Source organism: Scaptodrosophila lebanonensis, unplaced genomic scaffold, assembly GCF_003285725.1.
Source record: "Scaptodrosophila lebanonensis strain 11010-0011.00,11010-0021.00 unplaced genomic scaffold, SlebRS2 tig00001412-arrow-pilon, whole genome shotgun sequence".
In the NCBI taxonomy this organism is placed as follows: domain Eukaryota; kingdom Metazoa; phylum Arthropoda; class Insecta; order Diptera; family Drosophilidae; genus Scaptodrosophila; species Scaptodrosophila lebanonensis.
In genome coordinates, this window is record NW_022060739.1 from 5,823,924 (window position 1) to 5,851,734 (window position 27,811).

Genomic DNA, 27,811 nt, shown 5'->3' on the forward strand with positions numbered 1-27,811 from the left:
TACATATACTTACTATACCTACATATGTACGCGAGTATATAGATACATATCGATTACTGCTAATGTGCACACAAATGAAGAAGTAAAAATAAAACGGGTTAATACAGATAGTGCAGAATTTCTTCTTCTGTGCCGCTTCTACCACTCATTTATTTTTCTGTCTTCCTGGGCGAATAGCTATCTGCAGAAGCGAACATCTTATAAATTAATTAATTCATTTAACAATAAAATTAGCTTTAAACAGAGTAAAGGTTTAAGCTCTCCTGGAGTGGTCGATTAGTGGTTATGTCACTTACTAAGTCTGTTTGTTGTTGGACTCTTCTAAGAACGAAACTAAAATAAATCATGTGTATTTATGTTCTTGCTTTATTTATTGAATATGCCTAGAGAATTGCCAGAACTCACTAGAAGACTAGAATAAACTACTATAAATACATTCACGGGTCAAAATATTATTATAACGTAATTTATAATTATGTATATGTAAAACACAAATTATAAAACATAAATAAAACAAATATATATTTCAGCATATATCACATTCATACGAGTCATACGAGTAACTTTCAAAGAGGGCAAAAAAATAACATACATAAATTAATGCGTATTTACTTGCTTACTTGGCAGCAATATACTAATTAATATGTTAATCTTCTTATAATTAGTTTAATAAGAAAACATTTCTAATCACTTAAACATCACAACTTGAAAAAAATGCATTAAAAAAATCGCGTCTGAACACACACACACACACATTCTGGCGCCAAAACGATATCAATAAACGCACTTTGATATTTGTACATACTTGTATGTACAAACATGTACATATGTATGTAAATATTTACAACGCCTTCATTAAATTGATATTTGAATTAAGAATTATAATATTTACTTTAACGCGACGCGCTTAACAGTTTAAAGAAAACTAATCTGCCTATCATTGTCGCTGCACACACACGCACTCACGAATGCTCCCTTTTGAGACGAAAGTAAAAGGAAAGAAATAAAAAAGACAAATCAAATTAGATAAATGAGAGCAAATCAACATGGGTGTAGAATGGATAGCAATAGGGGTTTATACATATAAACGCAATCCCCTTGCTGAGATCCTTGCTACGCCCACTACGCGTGCAGGCGCGAGAGCTGATTTACAGTTATGGTTTTAGCTCTTTCCCTTCACTTTTGCTTTCTTAGAGAGAGAGCATTGTGTAAGAAGCTGCAGCAAGGCTTAGTTTTTCTTTACCTGTTGAATCGTCGCGCCATTTGTCGTTGCAATTGCCGATTAATATTAGAAAATGTTGTGTTTCAAGTTAAATTATTAGTTAAATAATGTGCTTATATGTACATACATGTATACATATGTATGTATGTATTTATGTGTAATGTGAATATGAGTTGTGAACATTAAAACGTGCAAAGTGTGTGCTTTATATTGGGTAATTGCGGCGTGATTTATCTGCTATACGCATTTTTTTGTTCTTTTTTTTAAGTGGTTGTGTAATGTGCAATTTTCAAATAAATGGAATCAAAATTTATATGCATGTGTAAGTACTTATTTATATATTTTAACACTTCCATTTTATACGCTTAAATTACTGTTTATTGCGTGCATTAACATATGTACATATGTACATAACATGAATGTATGTATTTGCATAATCTTATATACATACATATTTACATATGTTAGCGCTTGCTATCTCTTTCTTTAACATTTTAACAGTTGGGTTGAGATTCGCAGACAAAATGTCGCCTTAGGACAAAACAAAGAGGCACAAAATAAACAACTACGTTGTTGCCGCGAGTTTTGTAGCAGTTATCTTTTTTGCCGACAATTGTGCAGTGTGTGCCGCGAGTTTTGTAGCAGTTATCTTTTTTGTCGACAATTGTGTAGTGTGGAGAGAGTTGTATGAAGTTGTGTGGATGGTGTGAGAGAGCAGATAGATCAATTGTAGGAGCAAGACAAACTGCTCCTGAACATTTGTTAGATAAAATAAAACAAGGGAGCATGGAAGAAAAAATTATAATAATTAATAAATAAGTAGAGACGATGCCGATTGTTTGGTCTTTGCGAAATAAAAAAACCCACGTTTAAGATTTATAATCATAAATATAATATACATATGTATGTGGTGTGGTTGTTATTGTTTCTCATTTGGCTCAATTATCTTATGTACACATGCACACACATAGAAACCCCTCGACCCCTGTCCATTTCAAACCGCTTAGAAATGCTTAGTAGCCCTGATCGCCAAACAACAAGAGAATCACAAACCGTTAAGTGATTCCGAAATGCGCGTTTTTCTTCTATAGTGTCGTCTGGGTCATTATATCTATTCATTATAGTAGAGGTTCTATGCAGTCGTCATGTAGACTCAAGAGCTTTAAGCTTAACTCACAGCACATGGCCCCAGTTGAAGGGATTAAAGTATAATTTCTTCATGAATTGCGATTTTTGTATTTTTATCTCAATTCAACAGAGTGTTGCTAATAATAGTATCAAGTTCTTCCAAGTCATTTTCCGTTATAGATTCTGAAGAAGATGTTATTTGTAAAAATTCCATCCATAGCCTGTATTTCATTTCCTTTTCATTAATTTTGAAAGCACCCTATTAGTCATCGAAATAAAGTAATTGCAGAAAAGCTGAACGCCATTTAATGCAATTAATGTTCTTAAAGTGTATACGATGGAGATACTGAATAACAAATAGGCGAGTATTAATATTAATGCTGTAAGGTACGGGTCTGCATCTGCTTAGCCGCCAGGCCACTAATCATAATAATTAAATCAAATTAGAAATGTAACGAGCTGCGGTTTGTGTGCCACATCCACAGCCACAGCTGAAACATTTTACAAAGACATTAGAAATTATAATTTCATTTTCAAACAACGAGCTGGAAAAACAACTAACCGCACAAAACTTGAGCTGAGCTGGCACTTGTGGTGGCAGGCAATGTAAGTAAATGGGTTAACCGACACACACACACACACACACCACTGAGTGTAGACCTCTATTGAGGCTGTAAGACAGAACCTAACAAATTCAAAAAGTAAAGAAAAAGTTGAGCAACGCATTTTCAAATGTTTGGCCAAAACTGTCGTAGAATGTTGCTGGCCGTTAAGAGGGGCTTAGGTAATATGGAAGGCAAATGCTGTTGCTTCTAGCCAAGGCAGCTGCAGCGTTCAACAACCTGACTAAACGGGCCAAGTGGATGCCGCTGGGCAGCTAATCACGATAATGCTGGATGCTGCTGGAGCGCGGGCTTGCTGTTCATTTTCTTAGCCTCTCACACATTTTCCGCTGCGCTGATAAATTACCAACTAGAAATAATTGGTAATTATTAATAATTTAATAGTTTTAGGGGTAAAAAAAATTATGGTTAACAAAGATGTAGAGACGAAGAGCAACTCGCTAATGATTGTCTTTAGACTCAACCGAAGGCGAAGGTGCCACAATCCGAGGCCATTTAGCTAAGAGCTGTAATAAGTTTTGCTAATACACAACCACAACAACAACATAAATAGCAATAGCAGTAGACCAAACAAAGACAGGACTAGTCCTACGACTGTGGAATACTCTGTCAAATTGCTAGGTCTGAACATGTTCTTGAGCTAAGAAATATATAAATGGTTGCAAGTTAAGAAGCTTAAGCAAGAAATACTCAGAGAACTTACATATATGAAAAGGTTTTAACCGTTTAGGAGGCTTTCCAATCTTGAAATTGAAGTGATTTAGGGATAGGCCTTGCCCTAACAATGAACTCTATTAATACTTGTATATGCAGTAATATATGTATGTATACATTTATTAACAGCTCTCTATTTAATGCTAATTTTAAATAGATCTACAGTATCAGAAAAAAATACTTTTACATACACTTACATCGGATTCAGTAGCCTCTCTGATAATAATAAATATAATTATTTATCTATAAACATGTCTTTAACGAAAATTTTGATTGTCTCCCTTCAAATATATATGTATACTTTTTTAAAAGTTTTTTCTATTGTAAAATCGTAATTTCCAACTAATTCTTTCTATAGCAACTATATAATGCAATAGCTTACACCAACTTTATTCAGTGTCTTCGAAATGCTTGCACTTGTTTGTTCTTTACTCTAAGCCCTCAGCTCTTATAATGATCCAGAAGAAGTGTTCTGACTGTCAAACTATAATTGAAATTATATCTGATGTGACTTTTGTGGATTAAGTTACATGCAGTCCTGAAAAGCTGATGTTCCCTAGCGTCGGACCCTTTTAGTTGCAGTGTGGAAAATGGTGGCTTCCGTCAGCGTGCATCCGCTGAATGCAATTGTTTTTCTTGTAGTAGTTGTTGTTGTTTTTGCTGCTGATGTCGGACACTTTTAAAGCTAACAAATGCGAGATTTATATTGTCAGACAGAAGCGCGAGCAGAAAACAAACCAAGTTCATAGTTTTCTCGTCGTGGTCCCCCCCGTTTCACACCCGACATGTATGTGCATGTCCATGCTCAAGTCCAAGCGTGACAGCGTCGACATCAGGAAGTGGCACATTCCAAGAAAACTAACAGACGGATAGACATTCAGTCAGTCTGGCTGGTATTATTCCTTCTTTCTTCTCTCCTTGCCACTGTAACTTTGACATACTGAAATCATTTTCCAGCAACTGTGGCAACAACAACAACTGTTGCAACAACAACAACAACACAAGTTAGTAAGGCGTCCAGCGTTTGTCGCTCATTTGTCGCCGACTGCTTGATTGCAATCTCATTATGTTCACCATGTCGGCGGCACGCCAGAGCCAGTGCTTCAAGGCTTGACAACTAGATAAGTATATACTTTAATAAATATGTACATACATACATATATACATACGTATGAATGTATTGTAGTATGGGAGTGTGTATTTGGATTGTTTTTGCTGTTCTGTGAAGCAGAGCAGAAAAACTAGAGGCACTACAAACTATGCTGAAACATTGTCAAACGAGCAATTGCGGTTATAAATTGTTTTACACTTGTTTAAATAATTTAGAACTGATGTCAATCTTCATAAGCAGTTAATGTAAACCGTAAGCCTGTCTATTAATTTATAAGACTTGCTAAACCAAATGGGAATATAATAATTCTTTATTAAATTATAGCCAGCCGACTATAATATGGTGACGGACAGATGTCCACTATGCTTTCAGGAGCGGGTGAGAGACTCATCTGATGGCTATCCCAGCACAATGGATTATGATTTGGTGTTCAATGTAACTTAAAATATACATAACTCCCACCATATCGTGATTCTGGGAATCATTTGGAATTGGGGAATTTGTTGATGAAATATTTTTCAATAACGAATATGAAAAGCTTTTTATCTTAAACATCAAACGTATAGAATTAAAGGTAATGCAAATTTTAGTCAGTTACTTGCATTCACTTAGGACAACTACATATACATATTGTACATGCGAAATTTGTCTATTTTATTAAATTTATTAAAATGCAGTCAAATAATAATAAATACTTTGTTAAAAGTAGAATACAAATGAAATACTTGATTATTGTATAACTAACTGTCTGACTTGAGTCAAAAAGGAAGCTATGGGAAATAACTAATAGCGCGGGTGAGTGGGGGAAAGAACAATTTTGAAATACACTTGTACTCATATAAGGCATTGGACGGACATATATGCTGCCCAAGAATATATTTATATACATACTTTGTGGGGTCTGCCTGTGAAATTTTGCAAAACCTAATAGACTCTTGAACCTTTTAGGTACAGACTAGAAAAAGAGAGACTGAGGAGGGACTATAACGTGTTCTTCTATCAAATATTGCTGAAAGTTTTTAATTCAAATATTGAAAACAAGTGTGTGTTTGTCGTTTCAAATATGTATATTTTTGTAAACATAATGAAGTTTTTGTATATTTTATTTAAATGTATTACACAATAAATACAACTTGTTGAGCGTTGTTCCGTTTCACTTAATACATTTCTAAAATATTGGCACATTTAAGGATTTGTTTTATCAAATTTTCAATACTACTACTACTTACTTTTCTCCTAGCCGCCTAAAAGTGATCTTACAAATTGCCAGACTATGTGCGAAAATCAAGCTTTCGTTTGATAGCAGCTGCAGGTTTGTCGTTACGCCTAAATATTACAATTACAATAAATGTAAAGTTTATTAAATACTACATAGAGTCCTATATGTATGTGTAAAACGCCAAAGGGCGCACAACATTGTTTGTGACGTGTTACAGTGCTAATTGTTGCAAACGATTTGCCTAATCAATAAATAAATAAATTGCATTGCTAAAAATCTAAACTACATATTTCCAAGGTGCAGGTGCCAATCAGAATTTGCTTAACTAACGACATAAACTTACACTAAACAAACAATTGTACAAATGTTGGCGTATTGTCCGCATTGTCACACACAAAAATAAATATACATAACATTAGGGTTATTATGATTTATAAGCATAGTTGGCAAATTTTTGACCGGCCCTTGACAATTGTTGCGAAATGAAGACAAAAACTCACGATTCCTTACCAATGTAAAGCTACAAGCTGCGGCGGGTTGTTCTGTTGTTGTCGTTGTTGTTGTAATTGTTATTATAATTATTATATCTAATGGTTGCTTTTAGTTGCTAGGAGTTGGGGAATTGCTCATTCGCTAATCATTTGCATAGTCAGCATTTGGGCGTGTTGGCGCTGTTCACACTGCTGGCCTCCAAATGTTGCATCAGCAGTTGCTGCAAATCAGCTCGCAGGGCTCGCTCCTCGTTTATCTGCAGCTTGATCTGCGACATATCCTGCTGCATCTGACGTATGGCGGTCCAGAGTTGTCGCAATGTGGGCGTCATATCCTCGTTCTCGAGACCTGCGGCATTATGTTAAAATAAAATAAAAATTGAACAAAAGAAAATTGGTTGTTAGAATTTTAGTTGTGTGTGTGTGTGTGTAAATGTATATGTATGTGTGCGTGTAAATGAGGACTCTATAGTCCCTATTAAACACTATGGCAAATGGATAATAAGATTATGGGGCACAAGATCTTTGAAAAGAAAGTGCTTCTAAGTATTATTGACAACATAATGGAAAATTTGTGTGTATATACAAAATCTGTACTCTATATGAAGGAAGGAGATATGTAAAGTAAAAAAGTAAGAAGTGGCTAAGTAATAACTTTAGTTGCTGGTATATCTACTTGTATGTAATATCTGTAAAGTAAAATCTCTTAAGACCTAGATTAATTTTATTTAACTGCATTAGTTCACTTTTATAACTTCAGAAAGCCACTGAATTAGAAACGGAAAAAAATACTCCAGAGTGAAGATAGTTTAGAATTCTGATTTGAAAACCTTTTCGAGTTTTTTGACAATCAATGTAAAATGAAGTCAGTTTGAATCTCTGCAAATAAATAATTTTTCAAAATGTATTTTAAAAAAATATGAGAACAGAGTTCCAAACTAACTTCGCTATAATGTGTTCTTTTCCAATTAAAATTCAATAATTTTCATTTTCAAATTTTAATTTTACTTTTAAAAGTTTATTGTTTTTTATTTCGAAGTAAAACTGAAACTCCCCAATTTTGATTTAAATTCCTTTCAATTAACACTAACTACTTATATTAAAATGCCTTTTTTTATTGTAAATTTTAATTTTTTTTTGAAAATAGTTGAACTTCTTTCCAATTCTAATTTCATGTTCTGAATAATTCGGAATCACTTATCAATTTCGCTTTTGACAAGCGGAATCGGTTTAAAAAAGTTTCACACATTTTTGTTAGACAATAGGCTTCTCTTTTTACAAATTTTCTATTCCAAATAATATGCTATATAGTATCTAGTAAAATGTACTAATATTAAATTAATATATATGTATGTATATGTATGAGCTAAGACAACAAACAATAACACTAAGAAATCATATGTGTACTCCAATTTATTGTTATAAAATGTTCAAATATTAGAAAAAAGAAAAGTAATGCCACAGACACAATACACTTTTGCTCATCGATGTAAATGATTTTATTGAAATTTCGTTTCATTTTGATGAAATATCAGTAGAAATAAATTTAGTTAAATATAAAGTATATATAGATATATGTATTTGGTTAGACAACATTTCACAAAAACACTTACAACTTAATCGTAATAATGCACAACAAGTATGTAATTATGTATTTTGATTTTAGTTTCTAGTTGCTTTTATTATTGTTACGTATGCATTCTTTCAAAACACATATTGTATACGAGTATATGTTTACACTTAGCATACCAATAATTGGAACAACACTAACATTTAAAGCGTTCAACTCTTTGCATTTTGATTACACATTGCACAATCGTTTTTGATTTATGTATGTTCTTCACATGGGAAGTACAATTTAGACTATAAAGCCGATCCACTGGGCCTTTCAAACATCGAACGTCACACAGTTTCATCAATTATTTAGTTTAGTGCAAACAAACAGATATGATAGTTAGGCATAGATATATACTTGTATGTATATATGTATATCTGGCTATGGCTGTGGCAAATGATGAGGTACACAACAATGTAAAATTTGTCACAAATATATCCGTTATAGAGCAAATATAAGTAGTATACTAGTATATGGCATTAAATTGCATGCCTATAAAGCCGTGGACGGAAATTTAAAGCCTTCTGTGCGTTGCTTCTCTAGCTGTGAATGAAAAAACAACGAACTAAGCCCGCCAGTAACTGCATTTTAAAAGTACAAATCTGGCATATTTCCAAAACTCTAGCTAGTAGTTATCAAAATATTCCATTAACATATCTAAAACGCATCAAAACTTTATAGTCTACAGTTATATATTAGTTGTTAATACAGAGCATAAGTTGGCAAAGCTAAGACACCAATAGACAAACAGAGTCTCACAATTTTCAAAGTCAACTGGGCTAAGGCTAAAAGATTATGCAGCTCAAATAAAATAAATTATAAAAGATTCCATGACTGCCTACTTTGTTTTTAGAATCATCTTATATTCGAATCGCCGAATCACGTACATAAATTATTGTTGGGCAAGCACTGAGCGCTATAATTATAATGGTCCTATGTATTTGGTCTAAAATACAGGTATAGATTTATAAATTCTATATTTTAAGTTGTATTTTACTATTCCATATTTCTAGCATAAATATTTGTTCTTTGTTAATCAATAAACAAATAGAACCATTCCAATATTTAAGGGACATTTCTTGGCAAATCCTTGAAAGTGGTTTAATTTATTACAACTTCGAATAAATATTTGTTCTTTATTAATCAATAAACAAATAGAACCATTCCAATATTTAAGGGACATTTCTTGGCAAATCCTTGAAAGTGGTTTAATTTATTAGAACTTGGTTGAAAGTAAATTAAAAATGGAAACATAACTGGAACTTTATGGAACACTATAAAAGATTGTAAATGTCATTTCTGCTAAATATTGTTCATAGCTCAAGAGACACGATTTCAAATCGCACAAACACAGACAAATATTTCTAGTCTTTTTAAATGGGAATCAGTTTTAAGTTCATTCACGATAGACTGATGAAATGCTTAACTGCTTAATTATTACATTTTTCTCACTCACACATTTGTTGTGTGAAAAAAGAAAAGCCTACTTACAAAATTTGATTTAGAATTCATTCACTGGAAACTCATCATTGAGCAGTTAAGCAATTAATCATTCTTTCGTTCAACTTGCACATACTATATTAAATCTCATGCCCTGCTTAAACAAGCTTTTGAAATGCAATTTCATACAAAAGAGGACATTCGCATTCAAGGCGGGCGAGCAGCGCTGCGAAAGCAAAGCGAGAGAGCAGGCGGAGCGGGCATCCTGGCGAGCGGGTGTTTGTAGCGTCTGAGCTAAGCTGTACTGGCGCTTAATGCTTCGGTTCTGACTGAATTATTTAGCACACACGGAATTATGTACACATGTATTGCAGATGTATATACTAAGAAGATATATGTATGTGTGTGTTTGAATGCATTTTATGGCTGATATGGCAAGTATACGAGTATATCTATATATATGAACGCATGCTGCCCCCCACAAACGAACGTGAAGCACTCAAAGATTGTTGATTTTGCGCCACTGTTTCATGACAAAATTACCGCAACACCAGCTGCCCGATTGTCGCTTCGTGCCATCCGGATTAAGCTCGATGGCGGGAGCTCCATTGTTGGCCGCTCCGCCAGCAGCGGCGCCATTGCGAAGCAGCGCAGCCGTACATCCATGCTCGCCGCGTTCCACATCGCTGTCATCGGATCTCTCGCCACCGGCCGCCAGCTGGGGAGTGCTGCGCTGGAGGGTGCTGTTCCGCAAGGCGCCGCCACAGTTCATCAGATAACCGGCTCCGTAGCCCGCATAACGATGCGAAGTGGATGTCTCGAAGGAGCGGTTCAAACGACGATCATAGAGTCCGGGATGTCCTGGATTTGGCTTCACTATGGTCGTGGTGGGGCTGCCCGTGGGCGTAGCTGCCCGTTGATAGCCCTGCTGAGGCATCAGCTTGGGTGTCGGTTTGTTCTTGCGTGGCAAAAGCGGGGAGGTGCAAACATTATCATAGCCGGAGCCAAAGCCGCTCTTCAAGCGATTCAGGGACTTGCGTGTGGCCGTTGCGCGCTCCTCCGACAAGGCGCGCTGATACTCCTTGATGTTGCCAGCGGGCCCTCCCGACACCGAATACCGCTGACCGGCGGCATTGTGGGTGTTGAGCGAAGCCACCGAGCTCGAGTACAGATTGAAGTAATTGGGACTGGCCTCGCGCCAAATAAACGAGGAGTTCAGGCTACCAGCCGAGTTTTGGCGTCCAACAGCCGCTTGTTGCTGCTGCTGTTGTTGTTGTTGTTGCTGTTGCGTGAGGTAAGTAGTGCCGCCGGCATTTGCTATAAAAGGCAGCTGCGGATTGGAGGTCGAGAAGGTTTTGCTCGTTTTCAGTTTACCGCCACGTATGGGCAGACAAGGAGTCCAAGGTTGTAGCGCTATAGACGATAGACGTTCAAGAGTCGTAGGTTGGTAGTTTGTTGTTGTTGTTGGTTGGTTGGTTGGTTGTTTGATTGAAGTAGGCGTGAAAGACAAAGAGAGAAAATGAAGAAATTTGAAGAACGAAAAACGAAACGAGTACCAACAACAACAAGGACAGGCCTAAATTAAAACCCACAAAACAATAGCACAACAACATAAATATAAAACCAAAATTGGAAATTTGGTGGCAACGACAATTATGGACAACATTATGAAAAGCATGGATGTGATTGTGTGTGTTTTATGTGCATGTGACCAAAACCAAAGCAAGTGAGGGGGCAGAGAGAGAGAGAGAGAGAGAAAGACTTGTATGCGAAGCAGTCTCAAGTGATACTGGAAGGGGTCTACATAGCACTTGGATAAGAAAAAGATGAGTGAGTATACGAATTATGGACGAGTGCTTATTAGTTTCAAATTGTGGGTACTGATGGTTTTACAAATCAGATATGTGAGTTGTCGGAGCAACTAAATGGGAATTGTGTTTCCGATTTAGTGTGTCAGTAGAGCTGTTGTCTGTTGATACTGAGTGGTTCTAAGGGCTTACTTGACAGGAATAGAAAATAGAGAAATATATAGATCATAGTTTGTTTCAGTGTTCTTTGTAGAATTCATAGTTGAACAAATATTTTGTATTAAGCATTTACTACAGTGACGAAATGGACGGATTGTACAAGTATTTTGACACTTAAAGAGGTTTATAATGGCTTCAGCAATGCTAGCTGTCTTCAATTGTGTCAGATTATCTCAAATATTCTTCGTAATACCAGTAAAATCCGCCCTTTTTCGACTTTTTTGCAAATATATGATGATGATCATGTTAAAAAGCTTATATCAAAGATATTGCGAAGCAAATCAAAACTACTGAAACATTTAATAACAACATTTAACTGTTTTCTTAACAGTTTCAAATTAAAACATTAAGCTAACGTTTATACATTGATTATGAAGGCGCGTTTGATGCTTATGATATAAATAATAATAAATAAAAATAACACTTTTCGATGGTTTCTTGGATCTCCAGTTGATTTCGAAGTTCCATTTACATCAGTTTTATAAACTAATTAACTGAATTTTAAATAAAATGATAATGATTATGAACGATATCTTTATTAGAAAATCTCAAGGACTCGTTGTTGAACAAGTATTGTAGACTGGAACCCATTGTTTCAACCCAATTACTTCAGCTATTAACACAACTTGATGATCAAATTAAATGAATGGCCTTTAATTCCACAATAATGGTCAGTATGTTTTTAATAATTAATATATATTAGGGCTAAACAAACAGAGAATGTAAAGGAATTAACATTTTCATTATTAAAACATAGTTAGGTTTTTGTTTTTCTTTCTTGCTGAGCACCAACTAAAAATGTATAGACAATTGTTTTTAGCTTTTTTACAAAATTAGAAACTAATTCATAAAAAATAAAATATATTTAATGTTGCATTTTACCAATTTTATTTTACAAATTGTATTTGTTGTTAGCCTACAAATAATTTTGTATGTACAGTTAAACAATTTTGTTTCTTGCTTAAAATTAAATATTCATTTTTTCGTTTGTCAATTATTTCTAATTTGGCGCTAAAACAGTTTTGATTTAATTAGTGATTATAAATTGGTTTTTGAAATAATTTGAATTTGGAAAAGGTGTTGAATTTTTCTGAAATTTTGCATGTTTAGTGAAGCGACCGAAATTATTTGAAAATTATGAAACCAAACCAAATAAAAAGTAGTTCCTATGCCGGAGTATGTTTTTAGCAGCATTTAACATTTAATAATGTGTTGGTGGGGTTTACATATGTATGTGTATGTGTGTATTGTGTGTGTATGGTACATAAAAACGCATTTGGACCAACAATATGGTGTGCTTATTAGAAATCAAAAATAAATTCTCCAACACATTTCAAGCAACAGCAAACACAGAAATGTGTGTGTGGCAGTAATAGGGAACATTTCTAGAGATATGCCAAACACTTACCCGAGTGGATGGTATTCCTGGCACTGTTCTGATAGGCGGCACAGTACGCTTCGAACACACGTAACACTAGAGCATCTTCCTCGAATGTGGGCTGATTTTTCCGTCCGCTGCAATAACTCGCCAAAGTATTGGAACTGCTGCCCACACCACCTCCGCTGCTACCCGAACCACTCGAGGCATTTAACAATGTGGGTCGCAATGGCGGCGTGGGACGCAGACAGCTAATGGTCCAATTAGCTGTAAGCGAAACAGGTGTAAATTAATTATAATTCTTATTTAAAAACTGTTTTACAATTCATATTAAAGTATAAATTGTGCGGATCTGTGTTTTCTAATTGAACAAATTGACTTTAAATAAAAATATATATTTAAAAATTGAAGAACTAAATGCATAAGAAAAATGTCTACAAATTTGTTTGTTTAACAAATTTAACATGAACTTGATTTGCAAAGACATAAGACGATTGCTCACTTCAAGTCTGTAAGCTCTAGCTATTATGGGGTCTAAGGGCGAGGGGTTCATACAAGCAGACGTGCGAAAGGGAAACAAATATTATCTACAATTTCGCATATAAGTATTGAGTGTAATAACATACGGGCAGTTCAATTTTAGTTCCCTAAACAAACTGATACTAAGTAGACAAATATCCACTGGAATTTTAAGGGCAATTGCCCTATACATAACAGCTGATGGCCTTACCCTTTGTGCTTCCTTTCCTTGCGCTTGGCGCCCCCATTGCTGCCCCCAGAATTGCTGCCGGATTGCTTTCCATAGACGTTGCTGCCGTTCCCGCCACTGTTGCTGCTGTCTTGCTGCTTGGTGTCGGGACTAAACTTGATTTGTGGCTTGTTGCCCCCAGATGACTTGGTAGACTTGGTGGTTGTTGTGGATGCAGAAGATGTGGTGGAGGCTGAGTGTGCGTGTATTGACTGTAGCTGAGGTGATGATTGAACGACAGGCTCCGTTTGTGTTGTGACATCGAGGTAGCTGCATTCGCCGCTGCCGCTGCCGCTTGTTGTTGGCTGCTGGCGGATGGTGGCACTGGCGGCGGGATTTGCGTGTTGCTGCGGCTGCCGGGCGCCAACAACAGACTGTGGCTCGATGGCGGAGACATCTGCAAGAGAAACAAGGCCTGGATTTAGCATTAAAGTCTTTCAATGATTGAATGCGCAACTGGTTAGGCAAAATTATTAACTTTACTGAAATGTGTTGGCAGCTGTCAGCACTATGCAGACATTATCATCAACTATAATAATAACATCAACAACAACAACAATTGCAATAACTAAACAACGTACAGAGCAATAGTTTCAGATTTAATGTTTGCACGCAAAGCGCAGCGAGAAAAGCGCAGCAAGCAAATCGAATCGAATGCGTTTGTTTGTTTGAGTTTTCTTTTCTTTTTTCTTCTTTTTTTTTGTGTTTCTGAGCGTTAGATAAATGTTTTGTAATTCGTTCAGCTTCCAAATCAAATTTCAAAAAATACAACGCCAATCAAAATCAAAATTATGGATATTAGTGTGGGGCGCTTGCAATGGGCATGAATGGGGTATATGTTTGCATGAATAATTTTCAATAAAACGTTAATGTGTGCCATATGTATGTGCAGTGAATGGTCGATATAAACAAATAATTGTTTAAATGCATTACAGCTTTGATTGTAAAACGTAAATTGAGCCGAATAAAAAATGTACCAAATGCTTTTTACTTTTAGTTTGTATTTCCACAAAGTTTTTCAACGATCTTTCATATGTTCTCTGTTTTCTAACTACCTAAGATTTTACTAAAATAAAAACTATATAAGATCTTATATATAGATAAATAACACTGAAATATTGAAAACTTCTATGTGATTGCCAACTTGAGAATAAGAAATTCATTAAATGTCATGTGATATTGAGTTTTAAATTGTTTCCCAAACATATTTCAATTCCACAGGGGAAGTCGTTTTCTGAGTATTATACGACATCTATTCACATTGTTGTGGAATAAGAAACCAATATTGGAAATACATCTTTAAATTGTGTTTACAGGTGTTACAATAAGTTTCTTAGCGCCGAAAAAATTAACATAAAAATAAATTCTGGTAGGCGTATAAACAATTCTGACACCTTTTTTTAAATGAAAACAGTTCTACAAGCTTTTAAAACTTCTCAACGAATTTGCCCTTATTAGGAGAAAATGTTGCCTATTAATATTTTCTGTTTTAGTTTCCTAAATAAACACAATTTTCCTCTTCATGTTGCAATGTTCAGTTTACTGAGTGCTCTTTAAATATATCGAACGTAAATGTCTAAACATGTGCTTGAATGGTTGAATTGATATTAAAAGCATGTCTGAGTACAAGAATTAAGTACAATTAGAAAAAGTTTTTGGGCGTGCTGCATTTTCCAAATGGTTTCTCGGATGATAAATTAGAGAGAAATAATGAAATCGAACGTGAGCAAAACGAATTTACAAAACAATCAAGAACAGGAACACGTGCACAAACGCACGCCATGCACCTAGCCCCGCTCCAATATCTGCGGATCTTAGCCAGGGCTGCGTGCATGGCGTCTCACTTCGTTTCGCTTGCCTTCTTCAGTTGCCAGGGCAACGTTGCTAGCGCTGGCTATGCGCGCCGCACAAATCGGACAGTCAAGCGATGAGGAGTACGAGGGTTGGGCGGCAAAGACGCCACGTGCGGCAGCGGCAGCCGTAGCGACTGCCTCATGATTTCCAGCATTCTGGGAGATCAGTGCGTTGGCGCCTTCGCTGTCGCTGCACAAAGGACAATTCGATGAGGCGGTGGTCGTGGTCGTATCCGTATTGGTGGTGCCTGTGTCCGCCGAGACATTGTTGTAGAAATCGACGCAATTCTGGCAGATGGAACAGTAGATGGCTCCCTCGCTGAAGCCGCTAGCGCCCAGGGCACAAAAGCAACTAGAACACACCGAGCCATTGGAATCCTTGCTGCTGCTGGTGCGTCCCATGGACGGCAAACTCTTGTTGTACGCATAGGCAATGCCTCGCACCACTTCGGGCGGAAGTTTCTCTTTTTTCCACCAGTGTGCGTACATGCCGGAGCGAAACACAGCTCTAGGCTCAGTGTCTAGCTGATCTGCCGAGCTGGAGCTCAGAGGTAACTCGTTGTTGTTCTCACTTAATTCCGTACAGCGGGCCGTCTCGTCAACGGAGGCAGAGCTGAGGAAAATGTTTTTCGAATTGACTTGGAATTGTGCATTAGAGCTGACAACGGCAGTAGATGCAGCTTCAGTAGTAGTTGGCTTCCTATTGGTGGGCGTGACAGGTTCCTGCTCCTCATCGCTCCTATCATCCGGCGGCAAATCCTGCGTGGCTTCAGGCGTCAGAAACTTCTCACGAAACATGCCACACACATCGAACCTCTCCACATTATCTGGCACATCTAGGCTAGGCGACTCCAGAGGCTGTCCGCCAGTCAACTGAAAATTGGGCTCGGGATAGTAACACTCCGGATTGGGTGGATCTGGCGAGGCTATGGTGCAGCTGCCAGCCATGCCGCTATCGCTGGAGCGGGGACTGGGACACTGCGAGTTCTCACAGCAGCGACATTTGAGGTGCGTGCTTAGATCATCTCCATGGAACTGATTACGACGCAGCGGCATATGTTGCGAGGATGCTGGCGGCGGTTGCGATGCTGGAATGTCTTCTTCGGGTAGCCTGTTGGACATCTGCAGAAACTGATAGCTAATGCAACGACGTATGGAATCACGGGAGCGTTCGGCAGGCGGCTCACGCTTCCTCGAGCTGGCTTCTATGCAAAGTTCGGTGGTGGAGCTGCTGAGCACTTTTGAGTTTCTCGAGTCGTGCTTAACATTTCCCGTGCTGGGACTGTCACTTTTATGTGAGACACGCTTGTCTGAGTTCAGTGCATGCCTCTTGAAAGGGGAAACCTCACGTTGCAGGCGCAGCACAGGCGCTGTGGTTGGATTCTGATCCAGCACGTTCGCTTCATAGTTGTAGAGCAGCTCGGCTTGCAGTGTGTCGGGCGCTGTACGACAGGCTGCTGGTAAATCCATGGTACTTGAGTGCATCCCTTCCTCCTGGTTGTTCTGTGCTTGTCCGTCTTTTTGCTCCCCATCCAACTGCATGTCCACACTCTGATTTTGCGTGACCTTGCGTTCACGCCAGTTGGGCACATAGACCTCGGTATTCTCACAACGATTAAAGCGATTTCCCACAAATATGCATGGCATACTATGACGTTCCGTGGGTGAATCTAATGGCGCGACTGCTTCCTCTTTTGTATCGCGCTTTAAGCTGAGATCATCGGGCATGTTGGCTAAATTTTCACAAGCCGTGAAAGCGCCTCCCAGACGCGCGCCGTAAGCCGAGGAAGCATCAGAGCTTTGTTGCTGTAGCGATAACACAGGCTTTGTGGACTCACTGCTGCTGCCTAACAAAGATTCACACTCCAAATCCTCCTCCTGCTCCTCTTCCATGCAATTGGTTATGCTCGCCCCTCCAATTTCTAATGTTGCCGTCGAGGTGTGCACACTGGAGTTGCGTTGTGTGGATCTACGGGCTAGCGCGCGTAAAGCCGTCGAACCAATAACCAAGGACTCTTTCTTGAGCTCATTTTGTGCCTGCACTGCATCCGCATCCAAGCTTTCTGAATCGAGTTTGATTAAATTGATTGAAGAGCAATGTCTTTGGGCCGGGCCATGATCCACAAAAGTGCCCGTTGAGTTGTAAATGGAATCGTGTTTGTTTTGATAGAATTTAATGTACTCTAAGGGATCGGAATCACAGGAACCGCAGGCCTCCACATCTATATCTTCGTCATCGTCGAAGTCATCCTCTATACTTTCTGAGTCAGTGGGAAATTCAAAGGCATCCTGGCGCTCCAGCTCCGATTGTGCGGAGTCCGCATTGGCATTGAGATCCTTAAGAGCTTTGGAAGCCTTGTGGCAGCGCTTCTTGCGTAACGCAATCCGCTTGAGATCAATGCTCTGACGTGCCTGCGGATAGAGCAGCATCTTCACAATCGCTCCCCGCAACTTGCCGGCCTTCACAAGTCGAGCAAAATGTGCACTGAGGTTGGCGTAGGGCGCTGTTGGTGGGTAATTGCTAGGCGGCAGTGTTATGCGGTAGTTCCTCATGGTGGTGGAATTGGAGTTTGTTTCGGGTGTGGCATAATAGGCGCAGAGCGAGAAGCGCGTGCAATAGCCGCGCGAGTCCAAATGCTGATTTAGCTGCTCAATGGAACGCGATTTTCAAAGGGTGGGCAAACATTTGAAATAATAATATATATTTGATGCTAAAATAAAAATTTCTACACTTACATGCGCCGCATTCAGTTGATTGACACCGCCCAGCGAGGAGTTGCTTAGGTTGCTCAGTTGACGCTTGATGCCCATCGGCAGACTGGGATTGTTGGCTGTAAGTAACTCCACCCATTTGTTGGCCTCATTGGGCCCCTGACAAACGGCGACAATGCGCTCGATCAGTGGACTGCTGATCTCAAAGGCATTCTTTAGTGCATCCGTATCCTCCAGACGACTCACTATTATGCCCGTAAGCGGCAGCTTACCCTGGAAAGATCACACATTCATTATCCCTTATTTAATTTTCTCTATTTGCCTTGTAAGGGACTCACCTCGTATATAAAGGCACTCATGCGCTGACTAACACTCAGTATTAGCAACGTTTGTGGAAACAACACAAAGTAACGATCACGATGATCCGGACCCACAGCTACGCTGCCCATGTGAATGATGTCTCCGAGCGTGCTAAGCTCTTGGCCCTGCCAACCACGAACTGGCCCAGTAAGCACTTGCAACTCGAGCTCTTTCTGACGTCGCGTAGCCGAACAAGTGGCTGCTATATCCTTATAGACTGCCACGCTGCGTTGTGTATCGCCACGATCTGGATGACTACTCTCCATGTGCCTTTCCAGTTCTTGCAGCATCGCCGAATATTTGTCCAAACGGCGAAAGGGCTTAGAAAGGCCTGTGGTTAGGACAAGCAGCCCCGGCGTGGCAGCACCCTGTCGTTCCATATACTTCTCCAGCTCATCTCTGTGAATAGATAAGTGTTAGTGATGGTTCCACAAGCAGATTTTTAAAAGCAAACAAATTAAAAACTTTTTTGTGGCATCACTGCCTTGTATAGCATTAATTTGTTAGTTAGTTAGTGTCTTTACTAAATGGGTAACTACAGCCCCCTACTGCGATTAAGAAATCTAAGAAGGATCTAAGTTGATGCGTTCTGACGAATTTCACTTTCTATCTCTATTTTTCTTAGTCTGCAAGTCTCTTCTAATTTATTTATTTCTGCCAGTGTTTTCGATTCATTTATATAGTTCGTAATAGCTCTCTATCTTTCTTAGTCTGTAAGTCTCTCCTAATTTATTTAAATCTCTCAGTCTTTCCGATTCATTTATATAGTTCGTAATAGCTTTCTATCTTTCTTAGTCTATAAGTCTCTCCTAATTTATGTCTCTCCCAGCCTACATGGCTTTCCGATTCATTTATATAGTTCGTAATAGCTCTCTATCTTTCTTAGTCGTAAGTCTCTCCTCATTTATTTATCTCTTCCAGCCCTCATGTCTTTCCGATTCATTTATATAGTCGTAATAGCTTATTTTTTATAACAAGAGAAAATATTGTTGATCATCCTCTTTTGAATGCATGTCTTGAGTAGCAATTTAATTTGTGCTTGGGCGCATTTTTTTGAATTTTATATTTCGCTTACTCACTTATACTTATCCAATATGACTATGGCCTTCGGATGTGCCGCACAATATGCCTGATGGACCTTCTTCATAAGCGGCGCGCTTGTCAAAAAGAGCTTGCCTACGCGATCGTTGCAGTCCTCGATTTGTTGCAGCAGCTCCTCATGTGTCTTCACAATTTCCACAAAGTTGCACATCAGCTGCGCGTACTCATCCTGACTGAGTCTACAGAGCATATTTCAATTAGTATATCTTTATAAATCTGAAGTGTTGCACTTACATTTGTGTCTGTTGCATAGGCTCCAGAAAGTTTTCCAGCAGGCCCTGCAGTTCAGCGACATGCGCACGCTCCGAATCCAGCAAGTCCTTGAGCACCACCGAACGATATTCCTGTATCTCCTCCGGCGGTCTGATGGTCTCCACAATCGGCAGCTGCGACTTGTATTCATTCACATAGTTGCTGGGAAACCAGCCAGTCTTATCGTTGAGGGTGCCCTCCCACCAGCCGCCATCCTCGCGCTGTGTCACTGTGATGAGGTCGCCCTTCTTGAAGCACAACTCGTCGTTGTTGCTGCCCATGAAGGAGTACTCAGCCTGCACTACCAATGGTTGCTCCATCATGTCGCTGCTGTCCTTTTATCCGCTGCTCTAGCTGTTCCACAACTCACGGCCTTTCACAATTGCGTTCGATTTGCTTCAACTGCAAGTGGGTCAAGAAAGTGAGACAAGAACGCAGAGCGATGAGCATTGAACTTGAAAAATCAGCAATAGCGTGCAAAATCTGATGACAACAAAATATTATGTGAAAACTCGACATTGTACGATTTCAGGAGAGCACATGTCGTCTCTCTACTCTGTTGGGCACACTTTTCAGCTCTTAATATAGATTTTTCTTGCATTTTCTTTTTCCACCCGGCAGTTGCCACCCACACATTATTCCTTCAACACCGATAAAAATTCCATTGCTTTTTAGCGATCGCCAAAAAGTATTATGATCCAAACATTTAGGCAACATCTGTTTTCTAAGCTAAAATACTCTCGGTGCACGACATTTTTTCCTGCTAGCATTATTTCATGGGGTCTGTGGAAGTGCTGCCTGGACACGCTTCGTGGTCGTAAAATGGCGCTGGCTGTCGATGGCCAAGGTCAGCGAAAAGAAAATAATAACAGAAAGCCATTAAGGAATAAACACTATTTGGGGGAGAAGACAGCAAATAAATTTTAAAATTGTCCGATTACGAAATGTGCCGATAGAGACGTCAGATTTATGTACAAAACTATAAAAAATAACACATTTTTGTATCTACTTGTACATTTCTATAAGTTTTATGCTCTCAGCAGTTATAAATCAAGCACAACGGGCCGCGAGCAAATTTATGGGGCGATACAAATATAATACTCAAAAATCACTCAAGAGTTTTAAGAATTCGAAATCTTGTAAAACACCTCGTGTAGCAAATCACCATGAAACCAAAATCTTATTACAGTACTCGTATATTTCTCAATAGAAAAATGTGTTAAGCATTTTCTGAGAGGAATATGTGCAGAAAACTGAACATAAAATAGCTATTTTCAGTCTTCCCTTCCTTTTAATATATTGCGGTTTGTACAAAATGTTTTTATAATATCTCAGCCACAAAACGTCAATGAACTTTTAGGGTATATATCTTAATATAGCAACAGAAAAATTTAAATGCAACAATGGATACAGTTAAAAGGATGTTCTGCACTTAAAATGCAAAGAAGCTGTTTCTTTTTTAGTGGTTTTATGGATTCCAAATATAAGTGAAATCGAAAATGGTTTGCAATTCCGCAAATCCCTTGAGTTTTTACAAGAACTCTGGAAATCATGTATTCCCTCTCTACTGTTTGACTTTGAAGTAATCCTAGTATTTCAGTAGCCACTCAAGTATTATTTTACATGATACCCGTAAGATCGAATTCGAGAATGTGAATAGGTTTGATAGTTGAAGATGCACTGAAAATTGCTAAAAAGTTCAAATTTCTGAAACATAAACGCTATTCGATTGTCAAGAATCTATTATATTACATATTATTATTTTTTTAGAGCTAAGGGCGTACCTATTGTGTGCCATTCTAAAGGTATGTGGTTCTAGAATTATCGAAAGCAATGCAAATTAGAAACGTAGGCAGCATGTTCACATTACAGTTCGTATAAATGAATACATTGCGTATTTCTAAAAACTGGCTGGATAGTCGAGCACTCAAAGATATTTCTCATCACTTAATATTTTATAGAACTATAATATCTTAGAGCTATAATTTGTGGTATAGTTAAAGTTACTTTAAGAAGCACAAGTCACATTTTATGCTACTCGTAAACATTCTTTACTAATCGGTAGTGTAAACATGTCTATCTCAGCATCTTTTATCTTTTTAAGTATGTCTATGTCGGAGCATTAATCATACTTTTCCTGCAATGAATAAGCGCTAAAATATGAAAAACATGATTTTTTTGCCCACAAATTCTCATCCGAAAATAAGAATCTGACAAAAATATAAATTTTGACGTGTTTTTGCGCTTTATACTCGGGCTATACTTGTAGACGACTATATAGTATATATGTACAACTTTGTATTTAGGGACAGACTTGCCAAAGAACAAGTTCCATTACGCTGTCGAAGTGTGTTGACAATTTGGCAGACCAATAATTATTGTAAATATTCGTATTCCTGCAGTTGCTTTCTCGGAATTTTATTACACAAAAATTATAACAGTATATTTTAGAAATATTTGTATTCCCGCAGTTGGCTTACTAGGAATATAATTAAACAAAAACTTAATTTGCTAGGCAAGGTCACGTTTTGTTGCAAAATTTAGATGCTTTTATCATTTTCACATATATATTCCGTTTTTCAAAAGCACAAATACTATACTCATAAAAATTCCTTGGCTTTTTAGCCACAAAAACAAACACACATGCATCTATTCGTATATATGTACATATTTCTAAGTTATATGGCTATATATTATTTGTATAGCTCGGCGGATTATATACTTTTCCAACAAAAAATTGTCGTACGAAAATTTGCCGTTTTTCGCCGCTGCTCTCAAAAGATGCACCGCACGCGTTCATTGCTTTCACGAAACTGCGATGGCGATGGCGACGGCTTTGGGGACACAGAACAGACAAATGGCTGCCGGATTTTTGGCCGCCATAGCTATAGACGCTCCCTCAGTCGCTGACCAGTGGGGGCAGGCAAGGTGCTCAGCATTTTCTGTGAGAGCGCAGATTGCTTTATACTTAGTACCTACATATATTTATGAACGGATTCATCTCTCATATAGGTAGATGGAATCTTTAAAAAAATCGCATGACAAACGCCCGATTTAATTTCAAAAAATTCGATGAAGCACGCTCGTTCTTAAAAACTTTTAACTGCGGGGGTGTATGGATTGGAACGTTTTTATTTCTGCCAGAAATTCATTGAGAAATATTGTCACTAGCTCGTGCGTTTGTGGCATTTATTTGCCTTCAGATACCTAGATATATCAACATATACGAGTACATATGTTTTCTCAAAAAAGGTGTAAACATTTTATGACCAAGAAACATATATTTTCTGTTTTTATTGTTGTTGTTTGCAAAACGCTCTTTTTATGGGCTTAGTAATCGATTTAAAATACCTATATTGATAGAAAAGAATACACATGTAAAATATATTTGTGAGAGCTCTTTAAATAGTTCTCTGTTGCGAAAATGATTAGAAAAGAAATAGCCACAAAGTTCTGATTAAGAATGTCTTTCATGACAACTTTATTTAAAAGTTATAGAGGACTAACTTATTTAAATTAACAAATTTTGTACTTTACATGAAAGTGGAAGAGGAGTCCAGTTGTTACAGACTTGACTGTTTGTTTGTCTAACTGTCTGTCTGTATGAACGCTGTTATCTTAAAAAGTTTAAGGAGTACAGCAACCACACTTGGTATGCAGATTCTCCTAATCATAATAGAGGTCCATTTATATGTTAAAGAAATTTCGTTTTAATATTAAACAATTTATAACAAAATTCTATATTAAAGGTAAGCTAAACGGGAAGACAAATTATTACATAAGGCAAACTATATCGATTCAACACTGTATAACTACATAATTTCTACAAAACTACATTGTAATGTTCAAATTCAAATAAGTAGTTTCATAGAATACATGACTTTCACATTGATCTTCATCTATTACGTGGTATTTAACGAGTATGTAGTATGTGTGTGCAAACAGTGACATGTTTGCGGGCTTTGTTCCGATCTCATTTATCTAACTCACTAATTGTCACAACCCCAAAATGTAACCCTGAGATCGCTCAGCACAGCGAACACAATAATTTTCTGTAGGTGGTTCTTCATTCATTGTGTCGTTCAGCACTCGGAATAACGCTTGCTGAGGTCATGCCATGGCACTCATCACAAAAAAAAACCACACACACACCCATTAACAAAGCCAAAGTCGCAGCCATGCCACAGAAATTTTAATTAATTCATTAAACTTGCATATGTCGGCGCCGGCAACAGATGGAAAAGATTGAAGAACTGCAGCAGAAACGACACACACACAAATTATACACACATATGTGTTATAGAGAGAGCGCTATGTTTTAAGGTCTGTCATTCGAAATCTGTTTTTATGGCAAATGATGCTGTGCTTCCGGAAGTGCGCAATTTGACGAGAAAAACCGAAACGGAAAATCGGTTTTGCTTTTTCAAAATGCACGCCGTCTGTTTTGTGGCAAAGACGTCGGCGACTTTCGCGTTGGCGACAAAGCCACAAAATCAAATCAACTAAAAATGTAAACAAATGCACGCGAGGGTGCCACAGTGGGACAGTTTTCAACTTTCAGAGATGAAAAAGTAGTTGCACTTTTCTAGCCGATTTAGGCGAATATTTTTAATTTTGTTGAAAGACCTGTTGATATTTTTAGGATGGCTTTATATTTCCTCTCTCCTAACAGCAAGCAGCTGCAACTAAATGCATAGCGGTTTGGCGCCAGATTCGAACTTCACCAAGCGCCCTACCTTTCCAGGGCTCAAAAGCATGAATCAACGTGTCCATTACTTGTCAAATTTTATAATTTACGTGCTTATATTTAAGTGGACTAATCAAGGAGATGGATTTAACCCAACCTCATAGAAATAGTCAAATCGAAGTATCTAATCAAATACTTTAAAAAAAAGATAAAATGCATTATAAAAACAAGAAAATTTTATAACTGAAGCTAAACCACGAGTATTAAGAACATTCCATTTTCAAAATCAAGATTTAAAAGAATTAAAAGTTTTAAAAGCGGCTTTCATTTTTTTCATAATGAAACATAAAGGGAACGTCTTCTTTGAATCTATGAATTTCATCCTAAAGTGTGCATTTATACATCGTTTTTTGCACCACTGTGCAGCGTTTCCTCAAATGCAGTCTGAGAGGTGTATGTTAAAAGATGCGACGTTGTCGAAAAACTAACACTACAAAATGAAAAGTATACAAAAAATTTGTTTTGTTTGCAAAGAACAACAACAATAATGGCATGAAGCAGGGGAGCAAAGAAGAAGTGAGAAGGGAGAAGATAAACCAAATTTATGCAGTTCTATGGCGGTAATATCTTGTCATGGCCGGTGCGCAACGATTTGGGTTTCAATACTTGAGATGCATTTCGTGTGGCAGAAGATATATGGCTATAATATAATTTGATTGCATGACTATTTATAGCGACTGACATGTGCGAGTTGTCGAGTTGTAAGTGGAAGAAGTTGTTGTTGCTATCACTGTGATTGAAAGAGGTGGGCGGCCAACAGATGCTGTGATGCCGTGTTTGTGTGTTTATTGAGACACGCGCGCACTTCATAATTTAATATGATTGGCAGCCCAGTATATTGAGGGTTCTTTGAAGTTGTTTCTGTTGCTGTTGTTGCTTCTCTTGGTTCGTGTGGCATATGAAAATACATAGAATATTCAAATATTGGATTGCTAACAAATTGCGGCATATATCGTTTCACGAAATGAGGTCAACAGTGAAATGAAATGTGTTTTAGTTAGCCGTTGAGCGCATGACTTTGCGATGTGTTCGAGTTTGTTTTGTTTGCTTTTAGGGAAATATATATTGGTAATGCTAAATGGTTTCATTAAAACGCAAAAACATAAAGCAACGCAAAAATGTGCACAAAAAATAAACAACGATTAAAAATAAATAATATGGATAGCTGCCAAGCTGTTGAAATCATTAAAGAGTGATGCCGAAATCATGAAAATGGATTTTAAAGAATGCCTAAATATAGCAAATGGGAAATCCGTGAATTTTAATTACTAAATAAATTGAATTGCAAATATATGTACATATTTACTAAAAATTCGTAAAAATAAATTTTGAAGAATTTATTGTAATAAGTTCAAATATACTTCATCAATATTTAATTAAAATTGTTAAACAACGCAAGAACTTTCGACATTAACAATAGAATGGAGAAATTCATTTATTTATGTTCTAATATATATAAAAATATACCGATTTTAAAACTAATTTTTTATGATTAAAAAAATATTTGATTATTTCCGACAATACACATAAGTCAAGTAATTATTCGATATTTACAACAACGTAGAGGGAACTTTTTTAAAATGATAGCCTTTTTTGGTTTGTTAGACTGATCCTCTAGGACTTATAGAACCCAGATTTTAATTACATTCTGATAGTTTATGTGAATGATACAAACAAGCAAATCGGCATATAGTCTGATTATAAGTGTGAATATACGTGTGTGCACACAATTCTTTTTTGGCAATGATTCAAAATTGTTGGCGACATTGTGCTGGGGTTGGGGAAACGTGCCGGGCGCTTCGATGGGGGGTGACAAAGAGCAAAAAAAAAGGCCAGCTAGCAGGCAAACAAATACTTGCACCTAGACACACGTTTCGGGCAGAGTACATCCACTTGCAGTACATACTTACGTATATATGTACATGTATGTATATACTTAGTATTTACTCGTGGATATGTTTGAGAGTTTTTATGTCTGCCTGGCAGTGCGAAAGACTGGAACTTCGACAGAGACAGCTGCCTGTTATTGACCCTATGGATTATGCAGCATAAGTGCGGCACTTCAACCTTTACAACCTTTTGCCTTTGCCATTGCAATCGCCTCGGGCTGCAACTTCAAGTGGCGAGCACTGTAAGTGTACAAAGGAGACTCCTGCGCGGTTGCTGGCTATAAATTACAATTGCTGGTGCATGTTGCATGCATGCCCCGAGAGTAGAGAGCAGAAAAGCAGGCAAGAAATGTGTTGAAATTACTTCTTTTTCCATTGCACCAACAATACAAAACCACAGGGGAGGGATGAAGGTCGGCGGCATGCAGACACTGAAGCGCCAGCCGATGCCGATGTCGGTATCGCGTCTCCAACAACCGACTGCTCTATTTGTCATAGAATTTTCATTTGGAGCTGCAGTTGCGGGACGAAGTGTTGCATTACGTTTGGGTGACGCATCGAGAAGGGCGACATAGACGGCGGGTGCAGCGTTGGGGGGACTGCAATGCCACTGAACTTTGCCTAACTATGAACTCTTTCTGAGTCATCGTTGTCATCTTGTTCTGGGGCGCTGCCAGGCCGTCTGGCGCTATTAACTCACCTTCAACTCTGGCCACCGCGGCGTCGCGGTTTAGCAAACATTTGTTGCGCCTCTGCCTACTGCTTGCTGGTCGTTCGTTGTCGTTTTGGCTCGCAGAAATAGACGGATGAGTAATGTGGCGCTCCCGCTTCGACCGACCGCTGCTGCTGCTGCTCTACCTTGCTTATATATAGCGAGGCTGCATGCTAGCAATACGCAATCGTATATTTTTCGGTTATATTCGCTCGCACACACATAGAAGTATTAACAAAACACGCGACTTCACTAAATTTAACATAGAAACTGCCGTTTTGTACTCTGTTTTTCGCTGTTTTGCTTTTTTCTAGTGATGCAGCAACTATAAACATCGATCTATCGAACACATCGATAAGCAGGACCAGTGTAGCCTTATTTGTTAAATACATATTTTGAAGTGATGCCAATGCCGTTGCAACAGTGCTATGAATTGCGTTGATGCTGAACGAGTTATCATTTATCACAT

At 38.0% G+C, this 27,811-nt stretch overlaps 1 protein-coding gene across 3 annotated transcripts; it reads right to left on the reverse strand.

The window, feature by feature from the left end:
• Window positions 1-5,846: 5,846 nt before the first annotated feature.
• LOC115630988 (rho guanine nucleotide exchange factor 7) lies at window positions 5,847-27,640 on the reverse strand. Of its 3 annotated transcripts, XM_030527571.1 has the most exons (9): window positions 27,331-27,633; window positions 19,977-20,396; window positions 19,721-19,921; window positions 18,620-19,040; window positions 18,306-18,554; window positions 13,699-14,113; window positions 12,999-13,235; window positions 10,107-10,976; window positions 5,847-6,857 (listed from the first exon to the last, which is right to left on the reverse strand). In XM_030527571.1, the coding sequence occupies exons 2-9, from the start codon at window positions 20,315-20,317 to the stop codon at window positions 6,667-6,669; spliced, it is 2,925 nt and encodes a 974-aa protein (XP_030383431.1). In that variant the 5' UTR covers window positions 20,318-20,396; window positions 27,331-27,633; the 3' UTR covers window positions 5,847-6,666. The 3 variants fall into 3 exon arrangements, with proteins under 3 accessions (XP_030383431.1, XP_030383432.1, XP_030383433.1); XM_030527572.1 differs by lacking the exon at window positions 10,107-10,976 and having other exon boundaries at window positions 27,331-27,629; XM_030527573.1 differs by lacking the exons at window positions 5,847-6,857; window positions 10,107-10,976; window positions 12,999-13,235 and adding exons at window positions 15,536-15,658; window positions 15,725-18,215 and having other exon boundaries at window positions 13,695-14,113; window positions 27,331-27,640.
• Between the last annotated feature and the right edge of the window lie 171 nt (window positions 27,641-27,811).

Excerpts from the sequence above, each read along its gene's own strand:
- LOC115630988 (XM_030527573.1), bottom strand. The coding sequence starts at position 20,317 with ATGATGGAGCAACCATTGGTAGTGCAGGCTGAGTACTCCTTCATGGGC. Across the intron at positions 15,659-15,724 it reads CAACGCACTGATCTCCCAGA|CCTCGTACTCCTCATCGCTT; the intron begins ATGCTGGAAATC and ends TTGCCGCCCAAC. Across the intron at positions 14,114-15,535 it reads ACGCCATGCACGCAGCCCTG|ATGTCTCCGCCATCGAGCCA; the intron begins GCTAAGATCCGC and ends TTTCTCTTGCAG.